Source organism: Varanus komodoensis, unplaced genomic scaffold (genome assembly GCF_004798865.1).
Source record: "Varanus komodoensis strain SLA01 unplaced genomic scaffold, ASM479886v1 scaffold1, whole genome shotgun sequence".
NCBI classification, from domain to species: domain Eukaryota; kingdom Metazoa; phylum Chordata; class Lepidosauria; order Squamata; family Varanidae; genus Varanus; species Varanus komodoensis.
This window is the reverse complement of record NW_025335268.1, coordinates 39,526,688-39,549,155: the sequence shown is the minus strand read 5'-3', so window position 1 is coordinate 39,549,155 and position 22,468 is coordinate 39,526,688. Positions and strand designations below refer to the sequence as shown.

The window sequence follows — 22,468 nt, the reverse complement described above, 5'->3', positions numbered from 1 at the left end:
CTAGACAACTGTATGGATTTCATATACCATATATGTAAATCTAAAGGAAAAATAATTTTAAAATTGAGTGCCTCTGGGTACCATATTGGGGACCCCTCCATAGATGCCATTAGAGATGCCTGCAGGCCTCACATTGTGGATTGCTACAATGTGTGATGCTGCTCTTAAAGAGTGTTCAGGAACAAACTGGTACACCAGTCTTATATTGATTAGACCTAATACATTTGGTTGTGCTGACCTGCAAAACCTGAGGACCAAGTTACCTCCAAACTTCCTCTTCTCATATCAACTTGCCTTTAGGTTGTGATCAAGTTTGAGGCCTGTTGTATGCTCCACTCCCAAAGGATATTGGTTTGGAAACATAGGATGGAGGCTTTTCTATGGTCGTGTGTACAATTATGTGTACCCGCCTTCTTTTCCAAGGAAGCTTAGACTATATAGTTATCTCTGCCCTTAGATAGGTGGGAAGCATTTCTCTAATTCTGCTTGGATTTTAATGATTTTTCATTATAGCAAAGCTTTTAACTCTACTCTTCTTGGTTTTAATACTGTTTCTCTCCTTTTGTCTGGTCCAATAATTTCAGTATTTTGCTTTAATTTTGTTAATGTTTACAGTTGTTAATCTTCTTTTGTAAATCATCTTGGAAGCCATCAAAGGCAGCCTAGAAGGATCTTTATAAATAATTAAAATCCTGGTTGAATACAACAGTGAAACCCTGTTAAAAGTATCTGTTGCATAAAATCTACTTTTTCTGTGCAGCTAAATGGAATATATCAGCACAGTGCTTTAGGCCAACCTCATTTATATCTATATGCATTACAATCTCTCATTCAGTATTCATGACTTTTGAAGAGTCAGTGCATAAATTAAGCAGTATTTTGCATAATAGAAAATAATATCTGCCTAGAAGTCATGAAAATAGTCATTTATTTGAATAATGGTCACTTCTTTACTAACTGTAACTGTTCTGACACCAGTAAAATAAAGAATTGCATATCCTTGGACACTGCTGGGAACATTTGGCTAAATCAATGTTTCTGTCTTAACTGGCACAACGTCTTCATGCCTGCTTTAATATTCAGAGGTTTCCATGTGCCAATAGTTGAAATACCATAAATCAGTGATCCAGAGTTTGGAATCGAAAGTGTGTTCTGAAAGCTAGTTCACAGTAAATGTTTGGTTTGATTCATTTTGTATTGGGCAAGAAAGAGCAAGGAACTTGGTACGTGTATAAACAGAAGTACACACTGCTACTGTTAACTATAGTAAGGCATTTTTAACTCTATTTGAAACATTTCTTACCTTAACCAATCTCACCTACTCTTTGCAAGCCTTTATTTTGAGCTAGAAATTATTGATATATTGAACATATATCTTCCAAATACCTCATTCTTTTTCATGTAAAAAATTACAGGTGTAGGGTAGTTTTGACTTTTAAGCAAATAAAAATCCAAGACATAATAATAGGACCAAATACTTTTGTTTTCTGCCATTAAGTTCTATTATCTTTAGGACTAAATCTATCTAGACTCAAAATTATTATGGTTTAACTTTGATTTTCACTGATTGAACCAGAAGTTCTTTCTTTAACTAAATAAACAGTATTCCCATTTTAACACTGCTCTTCCACAAAGAGCACTGTACCTCTCCTTTTGAAATGTAGCATGTATCTTAATTAGGATTACTTCTATGCAATGTTATTTGTCTAACATTTTTCACAGAAAACATAAAAACATTCTTGTATGGAAATCCTCAAATAATGATAACTGCTTTTCTGTAAAACTCTCTGCATCTATTCACCTGAAACTTGGAAAGTATGATCTGCTCAAAAGGGACAACTATATTTTCAAACACCATCCACTTCTGCCAAGAAGCTGGTATGGAGTAAGACTTAGAAGTTCCAAGTTCTGTTCTATACACAACCATGAAACCTACTAGGTGACCTTAGACTCAGCCTAACTTACCTCACACAGTTGTTGTGAAGATAAAAAGGGAAAGGGCAGCTTCATGTAAGCTGCCTTTTGTTTCTTGCAAGAAAGGGGAATAGTCTACAAAACAGAAATAAAAACATTAACAATAGCTTCCTTACTTGAAATAAAAACATTTTAAAGCACATTGCGTAAAGCCCCCTGGACCTGTCTGTCTGCAATTTTGCCTATATAATTTCCTCATAGGAAGCTTTGCTTGAAAAGTTCATTCAGTTCTGACAGTCAAACTGTTGTATCCGTTTGTTGCTTTCAACTCATAGAAAAGGGGCAGCATGATGATTTGGATTTTAGCTGGTATTCAAAGCAGGTGACTCTCAAATTTTCCAAACTGAACTGGGATCTTCTCTGTAGCATCAAATTAGCAACTGAACTGAATCTTGGAGTCAGCACATACTATTCATATTTACCCTTTAACTACCAGACTGCGGCATTCTGTTTTTCCCTGATGAAAATGAAGTTTTCTTGTCTGCCAAGTAACTAACTCATCCTGCGGCAACATCAATCATGGGACTTTCATTTTTGCTCATTTCCTTGTTTCTGCAAAGATTAAGGCTGGGACAAAAACAGAGCAAAGCAGAAAGGAGGAACACTGCAAAGGAAAAGCAAAGACAAAATCACAAGTGTGCATCTTTCTGTTTTCCCATGCTTGGACCACAGTCCCATAAAACAGAGCTGGGGAACATTTTTAAGGTGGTGGGCCAAAGCATTCCTCCATCAGACCTTTGCAGGCCAATGCAGATGATGTAAATGGATGTGTCCACATCTGTTGATGTCTTTTCTCAGTGTTAAAAGGCATGAAGAAGGTGCCGATCACAAGAGAGACACTTACAACAGTATCATAAAGCCATTTCTTCTATAAGTAAAAGATGAAAGCATGAGAAAAAGAAATGGAAAGCCTGGCAATAAGGATAAAACAATGTAAATAATACTCTAATTGTAAATTAACCTGGGTTAGTGGTCAGAGTTGCAACTGCAAATATATGAAAAAGTTATAGCGATATATTTGATTTAAGCAGTTATTTGAATCAGATTTTTCTTATTTATTGAACTAGTGATTTAAAGCAGTCCACCTACTTGGAGACCCCCTGGACTAGTAACTGGGTGAGGTTTCAGGTTTGGAAAGGAGCCAATTCTGTGAACAAAAGTCTGTTTGAACACCATTAGATTTCACAAATTATCAGCTTCATTTTTTGCTTGATATTTACATAGACACTAGTACATGTTTACTCCTTTGAAGATTAGGACTTAATCCTAAATGAATTAGCATAGGATTACAGCAGAGGTAGGCAATGTGTGGCATCCTGTGATTATCTTTGTGGACCTTGCTATATTCCTATCCGGCTTCAGAAGCTGCAAAGCTCACACCACCTGCAAAAATAGCAGTGATTTTGCACAGAAACAAAGTGCACAAGGAGCATGTGCCCTGTTTGCAAGCAGGATTGCACTCCCTGAACAAAAGTTTGGTTAAAAAGATAGCAATTGTGGCAGCCACGAAAGTGAATTTAGCGGTGGCATGTGGCCCCTGGTCAGTTCTTGGTGGGACATTGTGGTCCCTGATCTTTGGAAGTACAGTTACTACATGCTCGTGACAGAGTGCATTATGGATCATGTTAAAGTGATTGGCACCTACTATTGCAATGCAAGTCTTCAAGACAATATAGTGCTACTATTTTAATGCAGTTTTTAATAAATCTTTTCAATGGAAGTTACAAAATTTAATAATGAGTTTATTTATTTTTAAAATGCTTTCCATAATCAGGATCCTAGAATGCAATCTCCAGACAACTAGCTATAAATCTCTGCCTAGTCATCACCTGCCCCTGGATGCCCAGAGCAAATGGAAGATCCTTCCACTGCTATTCCCCACACTTCTGTAATGGGTTGCTATTGAGGTCCATAAGGCCTCCTTATTGCATACTTTTAAGAAGGCTCTAAAGGCTTACTTACTTTCTCTGGCTTTCCTCTCTGTATGTTTCAGATTTAGATTTTACTACCATCTGGCATAGGTGATTTACTGCTGGTGTTTGCTTTATGCCTAATTTATCATTTGTTTAGAATGTTATTATAAAGGAGTAAGCCACCTTAGGAAGACTTGTATGCTTAGATGGATCTAGAAATATTGCAGTCAATCAATAAAGAGATGACCTGCACATGTAGCAGAAAATTGGTCTGGAATTCTTACTTTATGGCAGATCAGAGAGAGGGACTTCCTTTGAATTCAAGAGCAAATGTAGGGAACTGGGAGTGGGCAAGAGGCAGTTCCATTTCTCATTAGCAATGGGATACCCTCTGAAGCAGCCAGAATCTCTCTGACCTCTGAATGCTTCCAGAGCCCAATAAGAAGTTAATAAGTGTATTAGAGGCATATTAAGTGTATTAGAGGACTTGGAAAAGAAACTGATTAACCATGGATAATATCAGAGGAAATGTATGAACTCCTGTTCCCTCTACTGTTAGCACTAAGGCAGTAAACCAATTAAAGATGTTTGTAATTTTTAAGGAGAATTATGTAAACTGCTTTGAGTTCTTTAAAAAAGAAAGGTGGGATCTAAATATAATAAATAACTTTTTAAAAGTAGCCTCAGCTATTGGGCACTTTAGGAAGGAAGGTTGCTCCAGGATTGTCCTGAAGTCTCCAGGAATCAGCATTACCAAAAGCAATCCTGGAGATTTTTACAACTTTTATGGTGTTAACGATGGAGAATGGGGAAAAAAAGATCCAAGCATAACTTGAGTAAGAGTTTACAATTCTGTAATCCTCACTGGGGTCCTGAGAGCATTTAATCTGTATTGTCTTTGGTTTGTTACTCACACAGCTCCCAATACAAAGGCAGTTTATTGTCTTGTGCAGATACTGAATGGCTTTGAGCATGAATGGAATGTACAGTACAAATGTGTATGCATATGTATTTGTTTTGTAGAAGATATATATAATCTTTGAGTAGTAGAGACATTGGCATTCAGTATGGAAAATAAAAAATATATTGTCGGAGTGCTTAAAATACTTCATTGATACATTTTCAATAACACAGACAGAGGTGATGTAATGTAATGTAAATTACTTGGGAAAATTGAGTAAAAGCTAATTCATGCAGCCAGTATTGCTTTGAATCTTTTTTGTAAGGGAATGTCCTTTATTATTTTTCCATTTGACACAACCAAAGTTATGTTATAGCCCAGTCTTGGGGTTCCTAACTTTATGAAAAGGTAAATAAGCAGGAGCTAATTTATCATATCGAATAACACTCACTAGAAGGATGGTAGATTAATGCTTTAAAGAAGTATATTACACAGTGCATATATGTGATACCCATGGACCACTACAACAGATGCTGTGGTGCGCAATACATAAGCATAAAAAAAAAGAAAGAAATTTGTCCCACCAACTCCAAACCTCACCAGTCACCACCAAAATATGTCTAAGCTTTCAGGTTTGATGCATGTGTCACTATAATGCAATTACATTTTTGGAAGCTAGTTAGCACCAAGGGAGTAATATAGGTTGACTGACAGCTTAACAGAAAGAGGTTTTTGGAGGCGGTGATGCTTGTACTGATTGTGCAGATAAAGTTTGAAGTTATTAGGGCCAGTATGAAAAAGAAGATTGGGCAGATAAAAACAGAAAATTCCTTTTCACAAGAGCAATCATGTTCTTAAATCTAAAAATATTTTCTTTGATAATGATATGGCATTTATTACAGATGAAATACTTTTATTGAGTGGTTTGAAAGCAGACATAATAATAGAATATGGTAGAACAGTTGGATGAGCTTCTACCTGGCAAACAAATTGAGCACAAAACTCAGTCAAAAGCTGTATTTAGTGTTGAATCTGGAAAACTAGGCAACAAAACCCTGCACAATTACTGCACAATTCTATCTATAGAAGAAAAATAGTTTAGTGTAAGGCTTTGGCAAGAACACACTAACATGAGAGTAAGCCTTGCCAAACTTAGTCGGGTATGCAGGTTTTCTCTGTTAAACTCACAATTTTCAAAACAAATGGGTAGAAATATAAAAGTAGACGTGGTACCATAACCTCAAACAAATGAACAGAGTATCAGCACTGTAGGGACAATACAGTTGTATTTTTTGGTGATTGGTTAGCACCAAGCAAATGTGTACACTTGTAATGCGAAGTAACACTATTACGTGGTAAAACCCAGTATTCCTCAAGAGTTCGTGATGTGTTGACTTTTTAATTGTGTGTTCCTCTTTAGTTGTTCTTTGTTTTAAAACTCTTTGGCATTGTTTACAACTTTGTAATTGTGAATGATCATCCTCCTTTTCCAAACTTAATTCTTGTATAGTGTCTATTAAATAGATTCATCCCTCTTAGCTGATTTATTTTATCGCCAGCTTTAAGAATAAAGACCTCTCAAGACAGTGTTTAGAATGAAAAGGGCAGTTGTTCTTGGCACATGTTCCAGGGTCAGACAGATTCAGACTCATCAGATGAGGAGGAGGAGGAGGGGTCCTGGAAATTGACCCCCTCAGACATTGCGATTGGAAAAGCAGAAGGGCTCATCTGAAGGCCACCCTCTCCAAATGTTCAGTGAACTCTGAAAATAGCCAGGATCTACAACTGCCAGGAAGGGGCATGGGACAGGAGTTCCAGGAGCCAGATGAACCTGATATGACTCTTGATTCCATGACACGATACTGGGAGAGAATGGCTAACCAATTAGAGGGGCAGCGTCCAGAGAAGAGGCTTGCCCACCTCCTGAGGGGAGGGACTCAGGCTTACTCAGAAAGAGGCTTCTCAGACATTAAACAATAAATCAGTATTCAACACGATACTGTAAAATGTATGCCACTGATAAAACAAATGCATTTCATTGCCTTGTAGTTTCTTTTCATTTTTTGGTACTTAGGAGAATTGGATATCTGAACCATGAATTTCCTGTGCTTCTAAAAACAGTTTTGAAAACATTCAGTTTGGTCATCAAAGTATTCTGTAGCCTCAATGTCTTTTCCTTGAGTGCTTCTTGCTTTGTATAATTATTTCCTATTATTGGATGAAATTCATACCACCAACCCTGACCCATATTGGCCTCCTTTGATCTGTTTTCAAAGACCTTTGTTCCCAGTTCCTCCTTCCAAAATTTTTCAGTTCTAGGTCAGTGTAGGTTCAGATTAAATTTTAAGCGTAGCATATAAGCAAAAGTCTATGTGTAGGCAGGCCATAATATAATTTAAATACTCAGATCTTAGTTTAATTTTAGAATTTTAAGTTTAAACCTTACACACTGAAGTAAACCTGTAGTAAGTCAATTCCTTGCATTTCCAAAGGGGTCATGCTGTTTATATCCTCTCCTTAATCGCAACTGAATTTTTCTTTCCCTGGATAGAAATTACCATTCCTAGGGATATGACTTCCCTTTAAATTTCTGTTTGCAAGATTCTGGTACATACAGACAAGTTAAACACATGTGCAAAGATAGAAACTAGAATTTGCCAGTGGTTGAGTGTGTATGTTTTGTGCAGGAATTCATAGTTCTCAGAATGGATGGCCTGGAAAAACTTTGAGGTTGTGAGCTTTGTGAGTGAACCCTTGGGAACATGAGAGCAGTGTTCTATTCCCAGGTGACAGGATGTATTATTATTATTATATTTTTGGTTGAATAATATATAACCTCTGGGTCATTGAAAGTTCAGGTAAAATTTACATAGTGAACTGAATAGGACATTTCATAAGACCTGATGTATCATATCTATTCAACAATAAATATTTATAAACATGAATTGTGAGTTATCCTAACTGATCAGTCTCAGTGAGTGTTTTGAATATTGGACAGGAATATAAGCTGTAAATGCTGCAGGGCAAAACCTAGATTCTAACAAATGTTGCAGTTGTACAGTCAGTTGCCTTTATGTTTTCCCTCCCCTCCCCTCCCCTCCTCTCTTGGAGTATACCCCTTTCCCCCAAAAAACCCCTAAAACAATAAAAACCCAAGTCCTGCCAGTGGTTAGCAAACATTTTAAATTTTTAATGCATTATATGCACAAATAGTTCATTTTATGCTTTTTGTTTAAATAGCTTCATTTGTGCAATTGCACAAGACTGAAATTGTGCAAGTGCAGAAATCTGTAGCCTGACTTGGACAATGTTGTTATCAGCGCTGAACATTGGCCCAAAGAGGCTCCAGATAGCTCCTCCTCACTTTCTCTAGAAAGGTGCTAGAAGGGAAGCTTACAAGTGAAAGTGTTTACACAGGTAATTTTTACCTGAGAAAAGGGAGTGATTAAATTTATAACCCCTTCATGATAAGACCCTCATTTTTATTTTCCTGATGTTCCTCAGTGCAATGCATATTTTGTATTTTTCTCCCTACAGTCATGGTAGTGAAAGTGAAACAAATAAGTAATGTCATGACATCCTCCGAGGATACCCTTGATCGCAGAAAGGGCAAGGGATGGTGTGAACAACCCACAATGAGCACAGTTATGTCAGGCATACTGTGGATTGTTCACTGAACAACCAACCCACTATGGGTTATTGCCTGTGTGGATTGTCCTGATATGCAGAAGCATTCTATACAGTGGTACTTCGGTTCACGAACGCCTCAGTTCACGACCAAATCGGGTCGCAAACAGAAATTTCAGAAAAATTTTCCCTCAAACTCCGCATCGAGTGACGGTCACAATTGCACCCATCTTCCCTGCACGGTCGTGCTCGGGGGGAAGATGGCAGTGATCATCCTTGGGGCAGGGAAGATGGCCGTGATTGCACTCATGCAGGGAAGACAGGCACGATTGTGGTTGTGCCCAGGGTGGGGATGGCCACAATCTTTGTTGTTCTTTGTCACTTTGTTTCAATTTTTGTGATTTAAAAAAATGGTTACAGAACTGATTAACCTTATTTACATTGAACCTTATGGGTAAATTTGACTTGGCTCACAACCAGTTTGGGAACAGATTAAGTTTGTGAGCCAGGGTACCACTGTATTTGCAGTCTTTGACTACCCATAAGGCTGACTGTAGCCCACCAACCTTGTATTGCCAGCCATGAGCTTATTTAAGTAACTATTTGCACACCTGGCATTGTAAGTACGGAAGCCAAAATACTTACGGATTTTTTGAATACTTAGTGATGTAGAAATACTGCAGATAATAAAAATATATCACAAAATGCAGGGAATGAGAAGCAAATTGATTTGAAAATTAAAAGAGATGCTTTAGATACAAACCTGTTCAGAGAATAATAGTTCTGCAGTTTTCTCTCTTTGCTGTTACACTTCTCCCTTTTAAACTCACATTCATTATATGCAGCAAATACCTATTCAGAATGCCAGACATGCTGAAAAATGTGTGTTACTGAAAAACATTCAAGGTGCTTCTGGAAAGAAGTAATAGACTTAGTGTAGAGACTCTGCTTTTTCACTGAATTTTTAAAGGAGTTTGTTCTATTGGAGTTTGTGCAATAGAATGATCAGTAGGATGCATGCATAAGAAGGCAAATATCCTTGCCTAGGCCACACCTTTAGCAAAATTACCTTTACAGTATTCAAATCCTAAAATAATTAAAATAATGAATTTGAAATATTAGCAATTATTCCTATATAGCAATAGAGAAAATAGGAATATGCTATTTCAGAAAAGTATAAAGGTAGTCTTGGAATACAGACATATACAACAAACCTGGCACTAGCATTTATGGTTTTAAGTCTCTTGCACAATGGTTTATGGCGTAAGTAAAATGTCTCAAGGTGTTTTAAACAGTGGAGAAAGTACATGAAAGGGAAAAGTGTGGGAGAAGAGTCTCCTGCCCCCTGCTAAGGTAAACATTACCCTTGTGGTTTTCATATTACTGCAGCAGTGTTGGCTGCTTTCTCAAAGCTTATACTTGTCTTCTGCTGTGCACATAAATGATATTTTCTAGCTGAATAGTTGAAGGTAGTGAGAACACCCCACAAAATGTATAATAAAATTTAACATTGAAGAATAATATTATTCCAGTCAGATTAATTTTGTAACCCATACATTGTTCTCTTCTAGTATGTTTTCTTTTTATAAAACTCAACCTTTGTTCTGTGACATCTTTGTGCAACCAAGACCCTGTTCCTTGACTAATGGCTATCTTGACTTAGGGGGTTATCCTATGCAAGTTAAACAAAAAGGCATATAACTCCCAGAATAGCACCCTTTCATGAACCAGTGCTATTCCAGTAAGATTGCTATCCTGTTGTCTAATCTGGCACCTTTTCAGAAAGGAATTAGGTAAATGGCAGGTAAGAAAATCCATCAGAAAATAACTGGAAAGATAAAATAGACAAGACTTAAGAGACATATTTGGACAACTAGGTGCCTTTGCCAGCAAGTATGTATGTAATGTTGACTTACATACTCTCAAACACAGTATTTTCTAGTGGAATCAATTCACACATTCACCTTTCAAAAACTAAACATTGGCTAAGTACAAGTATGCAATTCTGGAAGCAAGTACCTGATAAAATTACTATCTACTGCACAGGGAGTTTCAAAATATATTATAAAATGTAATTGTCTGTCCTTTGCTGTATTCTTTCCTTTAAATGAGGGAACATGATAAGGAGAGCAAAATGGGCAGGATATGACTGTATGTAGTCTTTTGCTAGAGCTGTCTTGCCACATATGCATTTCAATTTAAAGTAACATTAATGCAGTCTCTAGAGGAGAAACTGAGACGTTAATAAGGTTTTCTGCACAGAAAATTGACCTTTGGGAAATCACAGCTTTCATTTACTTTTGAATTTAATTTTTAATATTTTGAATCATGACTATCCCATTTGTGTCGGTCATCCAACATCAAAAGTCATATGCCTATGCCTGAATTACAACTTCATGATTAACCACAGGAAATATTATTTATTCATGAATAATCTGTTACATATTTTACAGTGCTTTAATAATTGTTGGGACTTTCACTTGATACTAAAGATTTCTCTTGACTTTAAATATATGCCAGTAAACAAACTATACATCTTAAATATGAAGATAACAAATTAGAAAGCAAATCATACATTGGTATTCTATGTTATCTAAGATTGTCATTCTCATTCTTTATTCTCATTCATTATTCATTTTCATTTTCTCATTGCGAAAAAAAAATTAAGAAGACTTCTGGCATCTAAAGACTAAGCAGTTTTATTGTGGCCTAAGATTTTGTGGACTAGAGCTTTACTCCAAAATAATTTTGTAAGTCTTGTGGTGCCACAGGACTCTCTTGCTCTTTACTATAGTATGCAGCCTGCCACTTGGGAATTTGCAAACAAAAATGCTTTCTGGTTTTTGAAAATAGGCGATTTGGGGAGGGGAGAGATGGAACATGTGCAGTTGAATTTGAAACGCTCATCTCTCTTGAGTCATAGCCAAAAAATTGCGGATTCAAAGATTTCTAAATGAGATAGTTAATGTGTTTATTTTTTTTACTAGGTACTTCCATTCCCAAGCCAAGTGGTATACAATAGGGTTGGAAAATGTGGGAGTCGAACTGTGGTTTTGCTGTTAAGAATTCTGTCTGAGAGACATGGATTCAACTTGGTTACATCAGACATTCATAATAAAACCAGACTTACCAAGAATGAACAGGTATGTTGTTTGTTGCCTTTTATATGTTATTGTTCAGCTTTGATTTGGTTACACAGAACAGTATAATTTAAATCTGCCTGTATCTTAAGATCTGCAGTTAAAGCGGAATTGCTTATGAATACGATCATTTTTGAAAACATTTAACAGTGTTACAGTACATTATTTTGTTAAAAGTTTAAAGAATGCTTTATGTATATTGTTTTTGTCAAATGTCCATTCTGGCCAATGTTCTAGCAAATAAAATAGACCTGTGCTTGAAAAGAGAAACAAGTCCTATAGATGTTTTTATCAATGTTGAAAGAGGCCTTTTTTTTTTTTTTTTTGCAGTTTTGTGGAGGGTTACGACAAAAGAAATAAACATTGAATTTTTCAGAAAGCATTGCCTCTAATAGATCCACATTCTTGACTTGGCTGGTGGCACACCTATGACCAGGCCAGAAACTTGCCCTCTGCCTAAATCAGTTTCCTTTATTTTTGGTGGTGTGACCACATACCTAAAGTTGGCTTCATAGCATTGCTATATCATTGCATTTTTGGATATTTGTTTGGATCACTCTTGAAGGAAGGAATACCTAACCAAGGAGGAAAATAGCACTGAAGCAACAGCAGATTGGAAGATCCATAGCAGAAATAGGCACAGGAATGACAAATACTTTCATTGTTTTTCTGGGAAATACTTCTGACTTCAAACTATGATATTCTGCCCTGAAAACCAAAATAGCTAAATATTTAAATCAAATCAGCCTCAAAATGAAACATGAACCTTGCCAGTGCAAGATATTGGTGCTTGATTTAAGATCAAAGCTGTTGCTACATGCTACAAGGATCAATGAAATCCTGTGGCTAGTAGTCATTCAAAAAATTAATTGGAAGCAATTTGCAGTAAATGGCTGAAGAACTGTCAGATCAAATCAAGTATAATAAAGCATTTAGGATAATAAATACAGTGGGCTTACACAAAATGGACCTTTGGGCAGACAGTAGTGAATAGATGAGAGAACAGAAGAGAAGAGCAGTGAGGAATGGGAGAATCAAGCAAAGCAAGTGGGTTTATATACAAGGACTGTTAATACATGTTTGTATTTATAAGGGAAACCCACTAATTGTTACCATCAGTAGGAAGAAATGTTAGGAAGCTTCTAGCAGACCCCAAACCTGGATAGTAACTTCTCAGGCAGGGTGCCACACTATCTATCATAGCCAAGGAAATCATTAGAGTTAATCACTGAACTTTAATGCTTTAATGTTAAAATAATTGAAATACACATCATCATCATCATCATCATCATCATCATGTATTTCCAATTAAATTCAAAGCCACATACAAATTATTATCATGTATTTCAAATTTATTTCAAAGCCACATGTCAAATTGAGGCCACTGTGTATTTTTAGTCTGCTATTTATTAGGGACCTTCAGATTTTAAAAGTATTGTTGAATATGAAAAATATTACTATGCAATGAAACATTGGGAAAACGTTTTAAGAGAGCTGCTTGGATTCTAATTTACCTCTAGATTTTATCAGGGAGAAACAAAGTTTTCTTTTTCATCTAAAAATAAAGAAGTAGTGATCTGGCAATCTTAAATGTTAAGTGTTGAGACAAGTGATTGTACTTCAAATAGATTATAGTTTATTTGGATAAAGCTGTAGTCTATTTTAAGTAAACTTTCCTGTTGTGAGTCATTTCTGTGCGCCACCAGGTGGAATTTTTCTGAAAATGCAGTCCAGTTATACTGAACTAGCGTTTCTGATTGGCAACTTGCAGAATGATTTAAAGAGACAAGAGTTGGCTTAGTCTGTAATCCTGCATGCACTTAAAGTATGTGCCACAGAACAGTGTAACTTACTTCTGAATTGTCCTCTCTGTATGCTGTCACCATTATTTCACGATTTCAAGCTTTTGTAATGTAAAAATAAACACCTATCTAGCTCATTCAGAGATTTTCACTGCACTGGGTAAAGATAGGATAGGGCATTTAAGGGAATTTAAACAAAGTGAAAGACTCTAGCATTTGTAAAATCTTTAGTGTGCACAGAGATCTCTCCTTAATAAAAGCTACTTCTGCAAATATTAATTCCCTGCAGAAATATGATAATGTACCCCAAGATCCCTTCTGACCCTGTAAAAGTTTCTGAGATGCACATATAGGGAGTAGAGGATCAGCATGAAAATGAGAATTTGGGCCAACCTAGGAAACTGTTTAATGTACCTGAGCCAATACTAAACTACCATACTTTGGGTTCAGTTCAGTTTTTCCACTGGTAGAGACTTACTTATTGCAGAATTTCACTCAGAATGTGCCCAGTGGAAGTGTTTATGTGAGGTAATCTATTTTCACTTATTTCCTCACCCATTTGCAGACCCAAGTCCTACCTTCTTCTGTCCCTCCAGAGTGGATTGGGACCAGGCTAGAATATTGCTGTGGCTGGGTTCCACAGAGATGATCACCAAGTCTAGTCTTAGTGTTTAGTGAGTCTGGTTTGGACAAATCAGAGCTGGGATTCTAAGACATGTGAACAATCAGTGGTTCACATCTGTCAGAACAAGGACAGAGTTTCAAGATGAATAGCATGGGGAAGATCCCAGAAGGTGAGGTCTGCCAGAGCCCAGGTCAAATATATAGTAAGCAAAGCAACAAGGGGATAACACCATGGAGAGCTCCAAGTGAGGCTTAGCTGGAAGTCTGTATCTTGCACAGACCCAGATCTGGCAGACTCGGACTAGGCTTCCTAGAAATTGCTAGTGCCTCCCAAACACAGGATGAGTACTTCTCTCCTAACAGGGTGTGCTTGCTTTGAAAGCTTTTGACTGTCATGGCATGAGGGCAGCTCCATGTGGTAATAGCTTTGGAATCAGAGGCCTTGCTATATTAGGATGGCAACGATACCTCCTCTGAAGCAGGGAGTCTGGCCCCAGGTGCTCTTCTCTTGAAGAATGCTTTTGAGCCCACATCTTCTGTGATCTGAGAGGTTTATATTAGAGGGTTTTCCTTGTGAGGAGGGAGAATCAAAACCCTAAATCATAGCAGAGACAGAATCTGGATCAAATCCTATATCCTTTTGCTGTTGTTCATCTAGATGACTACAGCATTAAGATCTAGATGGAAAAAGCCACATCAAGCTAAAAGATTGCATCCCCCACCCTTGTTGCCACACAAACAGTGTATCTTTTGCCAGCAGTATTTTTAAAGAGCTTTTGCCTTTGGTTGGTGAGAAATGAGTCGTGTAGCTTATTTAAAATGAAATTGAAACTGATTATCTTGTCTTTCTCCTGTTGAGCTGTTTGAGGCAAGGCAAGTTAAGAGGGGGCTATTGGTGATCAAGCTGGTTGGTCATTGTTTCTACTAGCTGATAATTATTACCCTCTAATAATGACCTCTACTTAACTAATATTTATTATTTATCTTATGTATTTGAAACATACTGCCTCTGCTAATGGGTAGAATATGTAGCTATTTTGACCATTAGCCATTGGTCTCTTTGACCATGAATTTATCTACTCTCCCTTTAAAGCAATCAGAGTTGGTGACCATCACTATATTTTGTGTTAGAGAATTCCACAGTTTAACTATATGCTGTGAAGAAGCCATTCCCAGGACTGTAGTCTTGTCCTCTAAACATTGCTTAGAAATGCCTTTGATAGCAACTGGTAATAAAGATTAAATGTATGTATATGAAAGAAGGAGGAAAATAATCAGGAATCAGACCTGCAAAAATTCCTGGAATTCTTTAAAGAACACTTTAAAAAGTATAAGGCATTGCTGCATAATATATAGCAACCTCTTTTTAACCAGTGATTTTGCATAATAAAATGTTAATATTTAATAAGGCAAAGCTAAGCAGACAACACTTGCTTAAATGACTTAAAGTGAATATTAAGTCTGAGTTTGATATTTGAAACCAGGTTTTGAAAAAGTATCTTCTTGGAAGCACAGCATTAACTTTGAAATAATTGGAAATGATGTGTTAACTGTGATCACTCAGGATCTAATTCACTGCTACACACTGCTGATACTATGTAAATAAAGTTGTGTATATCACCTTGTGCGGTTTTTACAAGAATGAATATGAAAATAATTAAATATAGGAAATGTAATCTTTTTTGAGAAAGCACTGCATATACTTACTTGGCTGCAATACTGGTTGAATTCTTTTTGTTTTTTGTTTTTTTTAATGTTGAAACAGGCAAACAGGGGATGACCAACAAAAGGAAAAAAGGATCTATTGCCTCAGTGATTTAGTCTACTCAGAATTTTTTAACTGATTACTGCTGTTAACCTTTTAAATATATTTTGTCTTTTCTTCTTTTTTGGGGAGTGGAGAGAGTAGGGGCAAGAATGTACACACATGTTTGGCAGCTGGGTGTATACACTGGGCAGAATAGAGGCCAGAGAATGGACCTTCTCTTCTGCCACACCAGTGTAATATGTCCATTCTATATCCCTCCCCGTTATTACTAAATTTTAGTGCTTTGCATTTCATGGATCAATTCCTAACGGAAGCACATGTCTTCTGAGGGCTTCTGTATGAAGACTTCACTTTAGCAATGTTAATATCAATTCTGTGTACTTTTGTTTTTTAGATGGAGTTGATTAAAAATATAAGCACTGCAGAACAGCCTTATTTATTCACTAGACACGTTCATTTCCTCAATTTTTCAAGGTAAGGTAGTACCTAACTTTATTTTTATGATATCTTGAAGGTAAAATTCATTTATAGAATCTTTTCAATTTAGTGTATGGTTCTTCAATATGGGTGTGAATGGCAGAACTTTGCAGGCAGGGCCAAATATGTGGCAATTGCTGTGTCAGGCTCTTCTGTGCCTTCCCTTAGCCTGGCTTGACAGGAAAGATCCATTTGGTTGGTTCTACTTGCATGTTCTCGGCTTAAAACTCAACATTAAGAAAACTAAGATCGTGGATCTGTTCCTATCACTTCCTGGCAAATAGACAGGGAAGAAATGGAGGTAGTGGCAGATTTTATTTTCTTGGACTCCAAGATCACTGCAGACAATGACTGCAACCAAGAAATTACAAGACACTTGCTCATTGGGAGGAAAGCTATGGCAAATTTAGACAGCATACTAAAAAGCAGAGACATCATCCTCCCAACAAAAGTTCATATAGTCAAAACTATGGTTTTCCCAGATGCAATGCATGGCTGTGAAAGTTGGACCATAAGGAAGGCTGAGCACCAAAGAATGTACGTTTTTGAATTGTGGTGTTGGAGAAGACTCCTGCGAGTCCCTTGGACTGCAAAGAGATCAAACCAGTCAATCTTAAAGGAAATCAACCTGGACTATTCTTTAGAAAGTCAGATACTGAAGATGAAACTAAAATACTTTGGTAGCTAATGAGAATGAAGTACTCACTGGAGAAGACCCTAATCCTGGGAACAATTGGTGGCAAAAGGAGAAGGGAACGGCAGAGGATGAGGTGGCTAGATGGAGTCACTGGGGCAGGGGGTGTGAGCTTGGATGGACTTCGAGGAATGGTGGAGGACAGGAGATCCTGGAGGAATGTTGTCCATGGGGTCATGATGGGTTGGGCATGATTTTGTTACTAAACAACAAACAACTTGCATGTTCTGGTATATTCCAGACATATGAGATTGCACCATGGGGAAATGGCTGTCTAAAATATGTAGGGATACTCCATTCTACCCAGCTCCTTTCCCCCTGCAAGTTGGTTATGGACAGGCAGGGAAATTTTGGGAGTAGTGGTACTTTTTTGGTCTAAACATGCATATGATTGTGCCATAAGTGTAAATGTTCCCTCAGGTTATAGCACTGGAAAGTGAGGGGTTCCTTCATTTTGCTGGAATTCTTAAATGGTTGGTCTTAAAAAATGCTATCCACTTTAAAATCAAAGAGAAACAAACTTTCTCAGCTCAGAATATATATCTGTATTATTTCTTCAAAGTAACTTGCATCAAATTGTTTTTAGCTACAGCTGATAGGGTGTAAAAATATGCAACCTTTCACTGTTGCTTTTTCATTTTGTTCATTTTACATCTTTGCTTTTCCAGAAGCAGCTCAGAAGTTCATTTTGTCATACAGTGTTCACATTGCAGTATTTCTCATTCTTCTTTGACGTTTTACCCATTCATATCATTTGAGCTTTCAAACTGCAATTTTCTTTGAGTGCACTGTTTTGTTTAGGAAAAAATGAATGAATCATACAAAATAGAAACCTCCAAACTATCTGTTTTACCCTTTAAAATGGGGAGAGCAACCCTTTAAGTCCTAGACATCATATGAGGGATGGCATGGGATACTTCAGATTCCCAGATCCAAGGTCAGACATAGCTGCAAACTTGGAGCTGGGATTGTGTGCTCTGATTTCCATCCTCCCCCTCCAAAGTCAGTGTGGAAAGAACCATAGTGGCTCCTCCCCAGTGACAGGAAACCAACCTCAAGAAAAGGTAAAGGGAACATTGTGACACTTTGTATAATATAAACAAAAAACCTCATTTCCAAAAAATAAAAAATAAACAAAAAAATTCTGTTCCAAAAACATAAACAAAAAACTTCCTTTCCAATGAAACTTACAAATTTGGACCATGGAAAAATAAGAGGATAGAGCAGAAGGCCAGACAAGAAAGCCCAGGAGACCCCTTCTGACTTGCTATATTTCTATGTGCAAGCAAAGCTAGTTGAAAGTGAAGTTTCTGGGTTGGTGGGAGATTCCATAGGTGAAAGAATAGTTGTGTTTACTTCTAAATGCTAAATTCCTCATACCGAGATATAACTCAACAAAAGAATATTGCTTATAAGTATTTAGTAATTTCATCCTGAATTCTGCTGTTCTCCTTTGAATTACTAATAATTCTTGTACCTAGGGAAGGTGTTGGTAATTCAGTGTCTATTTATATTTTAGAAACACTGAGCTGATAGTGTGAAAGAACAAAGAGGTATGCACTGGAATTGGCTCTTAATATCTCTAGCAAAATTTTAACAGAAGATTTTTTAATATTGAAAGTTAGAAAAGCAAAAAATTAAACAACTAAAATATGTTTTAAAAGTTACAGTGAGTAAAAATGGATTTTCCTTGCGAAGCTCAAATAACCAAGGGAGAGAGACAAGAAAAGATAGTATCTCAGTATATCGTTTAAAGATTTAGAAATACTTGTACTCAATTGGCAAAATATTTTTATATTACAGGGAAACTATGTCAGATATTTAAACTTCTCCATATTCCTTTTCTTGATTGTGAGTGTATATCTGACTAAAGCATCAGTCAAAATGTTGGGAAGGGGAAGCAACTGGGGTAAAGTTTATGTATGTTTAAGCTTTAGAAAGATGGAAAGACACTGAAGTCTAGCTCTCAAATTCCTCCAGCTGCTTAAATGTTATTAAAGGATTTTGATACTTTGGAAGGGGAAAAGAAATGCAATACATTCTTTTTAGCTTAAGCAATTGCTTTAGTTACCATGTTATGCAAATGTAAACAGGAAAAGGGTGGAGGTGCCTACAATACAATCTGCATGTGTCATGATGTATACCCTGTAAAGATGTTGAGTGCTTCTGATCTCATTGCTAACTCTGAATGAAATTCTGTTCTCCTTGATGCCAGGGGGAGGTTTGCCACTGACTATATGCTACAGCCAGATCTGCCTTCTGTTGCAACAGTCCTTTCCACCATCAGCTAATCTTGCATATTGCATTTATCCAACAAAGATTTAGGTATTGTATTCCTCAAAGGTCAGCTGACACTAAATATATACATCTTTTTAAAATATTTCCCAGTGCCAAGCCTATTGGGCCTTTAAGTGCATAGTTAACTTAATGTGGTACAACTGAAGAAAAAGTACACCGTTTTCATTCCTCCTTATGCCCTCATAGAAGATAGGATGCAAGTAAGAGGGGACTAGGTGACATTTGGCAAAGCAACCTTTGGAGATCCACTTGTTTGCCTGTAGTCCATTCTGTTTTTATCTGCCAGAAGTGTTCCAAACAGCCTAGGAGGTTGAGGCACAATTTTTGACAATGTAGTAGAATTATGCTACACTGGGGGAATAGATGAAAAGTTAAAATGGGAGCTGACACAGATACTCAGTGCTGCTTGAACTATTGGGCTGGACAAAAAATACAAAGGGCAGGTATTGTGACCAAAGTGCTGAGACTGGAATTCCAAATTCTTGGCCAGTTCTCAGAGAGGATGAGCTTTACAGGAAAAAAAGAACAAATTTTCCCCTTCTTTCCTTCTTCCTCCTTCACACATTAACCCCCACACATCTCTATCCACCTCTTTTAGTCCTCTTCAACATTAGCATAGAAACCTGCCATCTAGCCATTGAGAAGGAGTTCCTTTCACCTTGCCCAGATCACAACATTTCTGTGCTGCAACGTTAAGAGGAGGTTTTGTTCCATCTCAAGCAGCACAGAAACTCGAATCTAGACATGGGAAAACTAGAGATTGCCCTCCTCTGTGTCCATATTGCTTGCTTCCTTATTCATTCACATACCTTTCATACATTCACGTCCTTTGCAGAATCCTTACCTCATTTTCATCTGTTTTCAGAGATGTGTACTGTCTAGTTATATTTTGTACAGCTAATACTCTAAATCTCAAACATGTTTCTAGCTTATGCTGTGTTTTCTTCTTACTTAATCAAAATATTGAATATTTGTGGAATTTGTACTGAATATTGTTATTGTAGGTTTTGAAGTTAGAGCTCCAAGACTATTGTTCAGTTTGCAATTAGACTCCTAGTGATGTAGGTTTCCCAATCCCATGGAAGAGCCTCCGTATTTAGAGCCCCTTTCATGTGTCATGCTGAATGAACAGAATTTGAGGATGGGAAGGCCATGTGCACAATCCACATTCTCTCTGTGTATATTTTTGAAGATTAGAGGAACTTTTTGCTTCCTTTTTCATCCAAGTGGCTCTTTTGTTTATGTACTGTCAATTCATCTGTGACTTATGGTGACCCTATGAACGAATGCCCTCTCCTTGACATCCCTGATCAACTCCTGCGAACTCAAGGCCATTGCTTCCTTTACGGAATCGAGTCATCTCATATTTAGTCCTCCTCTTCTTCTGCCTTTGACTTTTTGTAGCATGTTAGTCTTCACCTGCCCACATTGCCCATTGTACAATAGCTTTAATTTTGTTATCTTTTGCTTCCAGGAAAGTTCTGGCTTTATTTGATCTAGGATCCAGTTTTTCATTTTTCTGTCAGTATTGCAAAGCTCTCCTCCAGCAGCATGTTTTAATCACATCAGTTTGCTTCCTGTCAGCTTTCTTCACTGTCAAGCTTTCACACCCATACATTGTGGTTAGGAATACAACAGTGTAGATGATCTTGGCTTTACTTTCCCATGAAACATCCTTACACTTGATGATCATGTTTAGCTCCTGAATTGCTGGCCTTCCAAGTTTGCTTCCATAGCATACAGAATGCAGCAGAAATGTTTTTGAAGGCTGACATGGCAACTAAAACTCTAGCAGTTAAACGCTGGAAGCAGTAGAGAACAGGTAAGACTTACCCTTTCTGAAGGTTTAAAGAAGGTGATCAGACATTCTAAGCATGTTGGATGTAGTTTGAACTTAACATTTATTGTCTTCAAGTTGAGGAAGGCAAATGCATTTTCAGACTTCTTTCATACTTAAAATGCTTGTCCTTGCCCAGGTGTTGTTGCATTAGGAACTCATTTCATAAATTGTAGCTGCAAAATGAATTTCTTTATAACTCAGCACTCCTAATATCTCTAAGTACGAAGACCCAGAGCAAATTCCTACAGTTGACCTCAGTGGGTAATATACAAAAAGGAGTTACCCACATGTTACTTCTGTCAGTTACTCTCGTATCTCAATTTAATTCACTCTGCAGTTCTTGCTAGTAATTGCTTATTAACATGGTTGACCTTTGTTAAGAAAAAATGAACGTTCTGTTAATCTTTTAAAAGGCAATATGTAATACTCCTCAGTTCAGTTCATATATAATGGCAAACCACGGTTCCTTGTTTTGTGAAGTAACTTGCACAAACCTCAGTCTTGCATGCTCGCCTTCTGCCTTCCCATGCACTGCAGAAGGGACTGGAGACCAATGCATGAAAGCATAGGCCCTCATTTTGCGACCCACCAGAGTTCCCTATGACATCTAAATTCAGAAATTTGTGATTTAAAAAAGTCCCTAGTAGAACAAGTCAAGACCCAACTGTAATTTCAGATCTTTGTTTCTTCTTACTAACTGAAGTTTTTACAAACCACATTTTCCCAGGCACAACACTGTAAGTAGGTAAATTCAGTCTAGCATCCAAGAGAAGGAGGAGGGTACAAATTTGTTCATGCAGAAAACCGTAGTTTTCCATTTATCTTAGTCAAGCCTATGTTTTTACTACTTAGCCTGTGTTCTGCTTCTTTGTTATGGATGTAGTACAGATTGATATCCTACATTAGTTTATATTAAGCATACTCTATTCGGGTTAAAGTGAAAAAAATTGTTTTTGTTTTAAAGTACTTGTTTGGCAACCAAGGCATGTTTCTATTTAACCTCTGCAGTGGTTCTGCAGTGCATTAGAGGAGGTGTTTCTATTTAATCTCAGTGCCTGAATTTGCATACAAAGGGTTCAGGCAAGGGATTAGTTGGCTCCTACTAGCTCCTGACTTTACTAGAAAAAATGACTTGGATTAGTGGTTAAAGGAGTCATCTTTGGCAGAAAATGCAAACAAACCATCAGCATGTTACTCTTCATCCATTTAATTGATACTGTAATTTGGATGATGTGGCTAAATTTCAACAGTACTTCCTTTAAGATAAATAAGAATTCTTGGCTTGCATTGAAGATTTGCTTTCCAAGGATAATGTGGACAATTTTGAACTAGTGCAGAAGTCTCCTTAAAATAAAGAGCTTCCTTTTTAAGTTAAACAGATTTACAAGTGATAAATATTGTTTGTTTGCT

At 37.1% G+C, this 22,468-nt stretch overlaps 1 protein-coding gene across 1 annotated transcript in view; it reads left to right on the top strand.

Annotated features, from left to right (window-relative positions):
• Positions 1-22,468, top strand: part of UST (uronyl 2-sulfotransferase) — a 125,858-nt gene that overhangs the window by 51,190 nt on the left and 52,200 nt on the right. The window contains exons 3-4 of the mRNA XM_044423021.1: positions 11,403-11,558; positions 16,144-16,223. Of these exons, the coding sequence (XP_044278956.1) occupies positions 11,403-11,558; positions 16,144-16,223 (236 nt within the window). The remainder of the gene's footprint in view (positions 1-11,402; positions 11,559-16,143; positions 16,224-22,468) is intronic.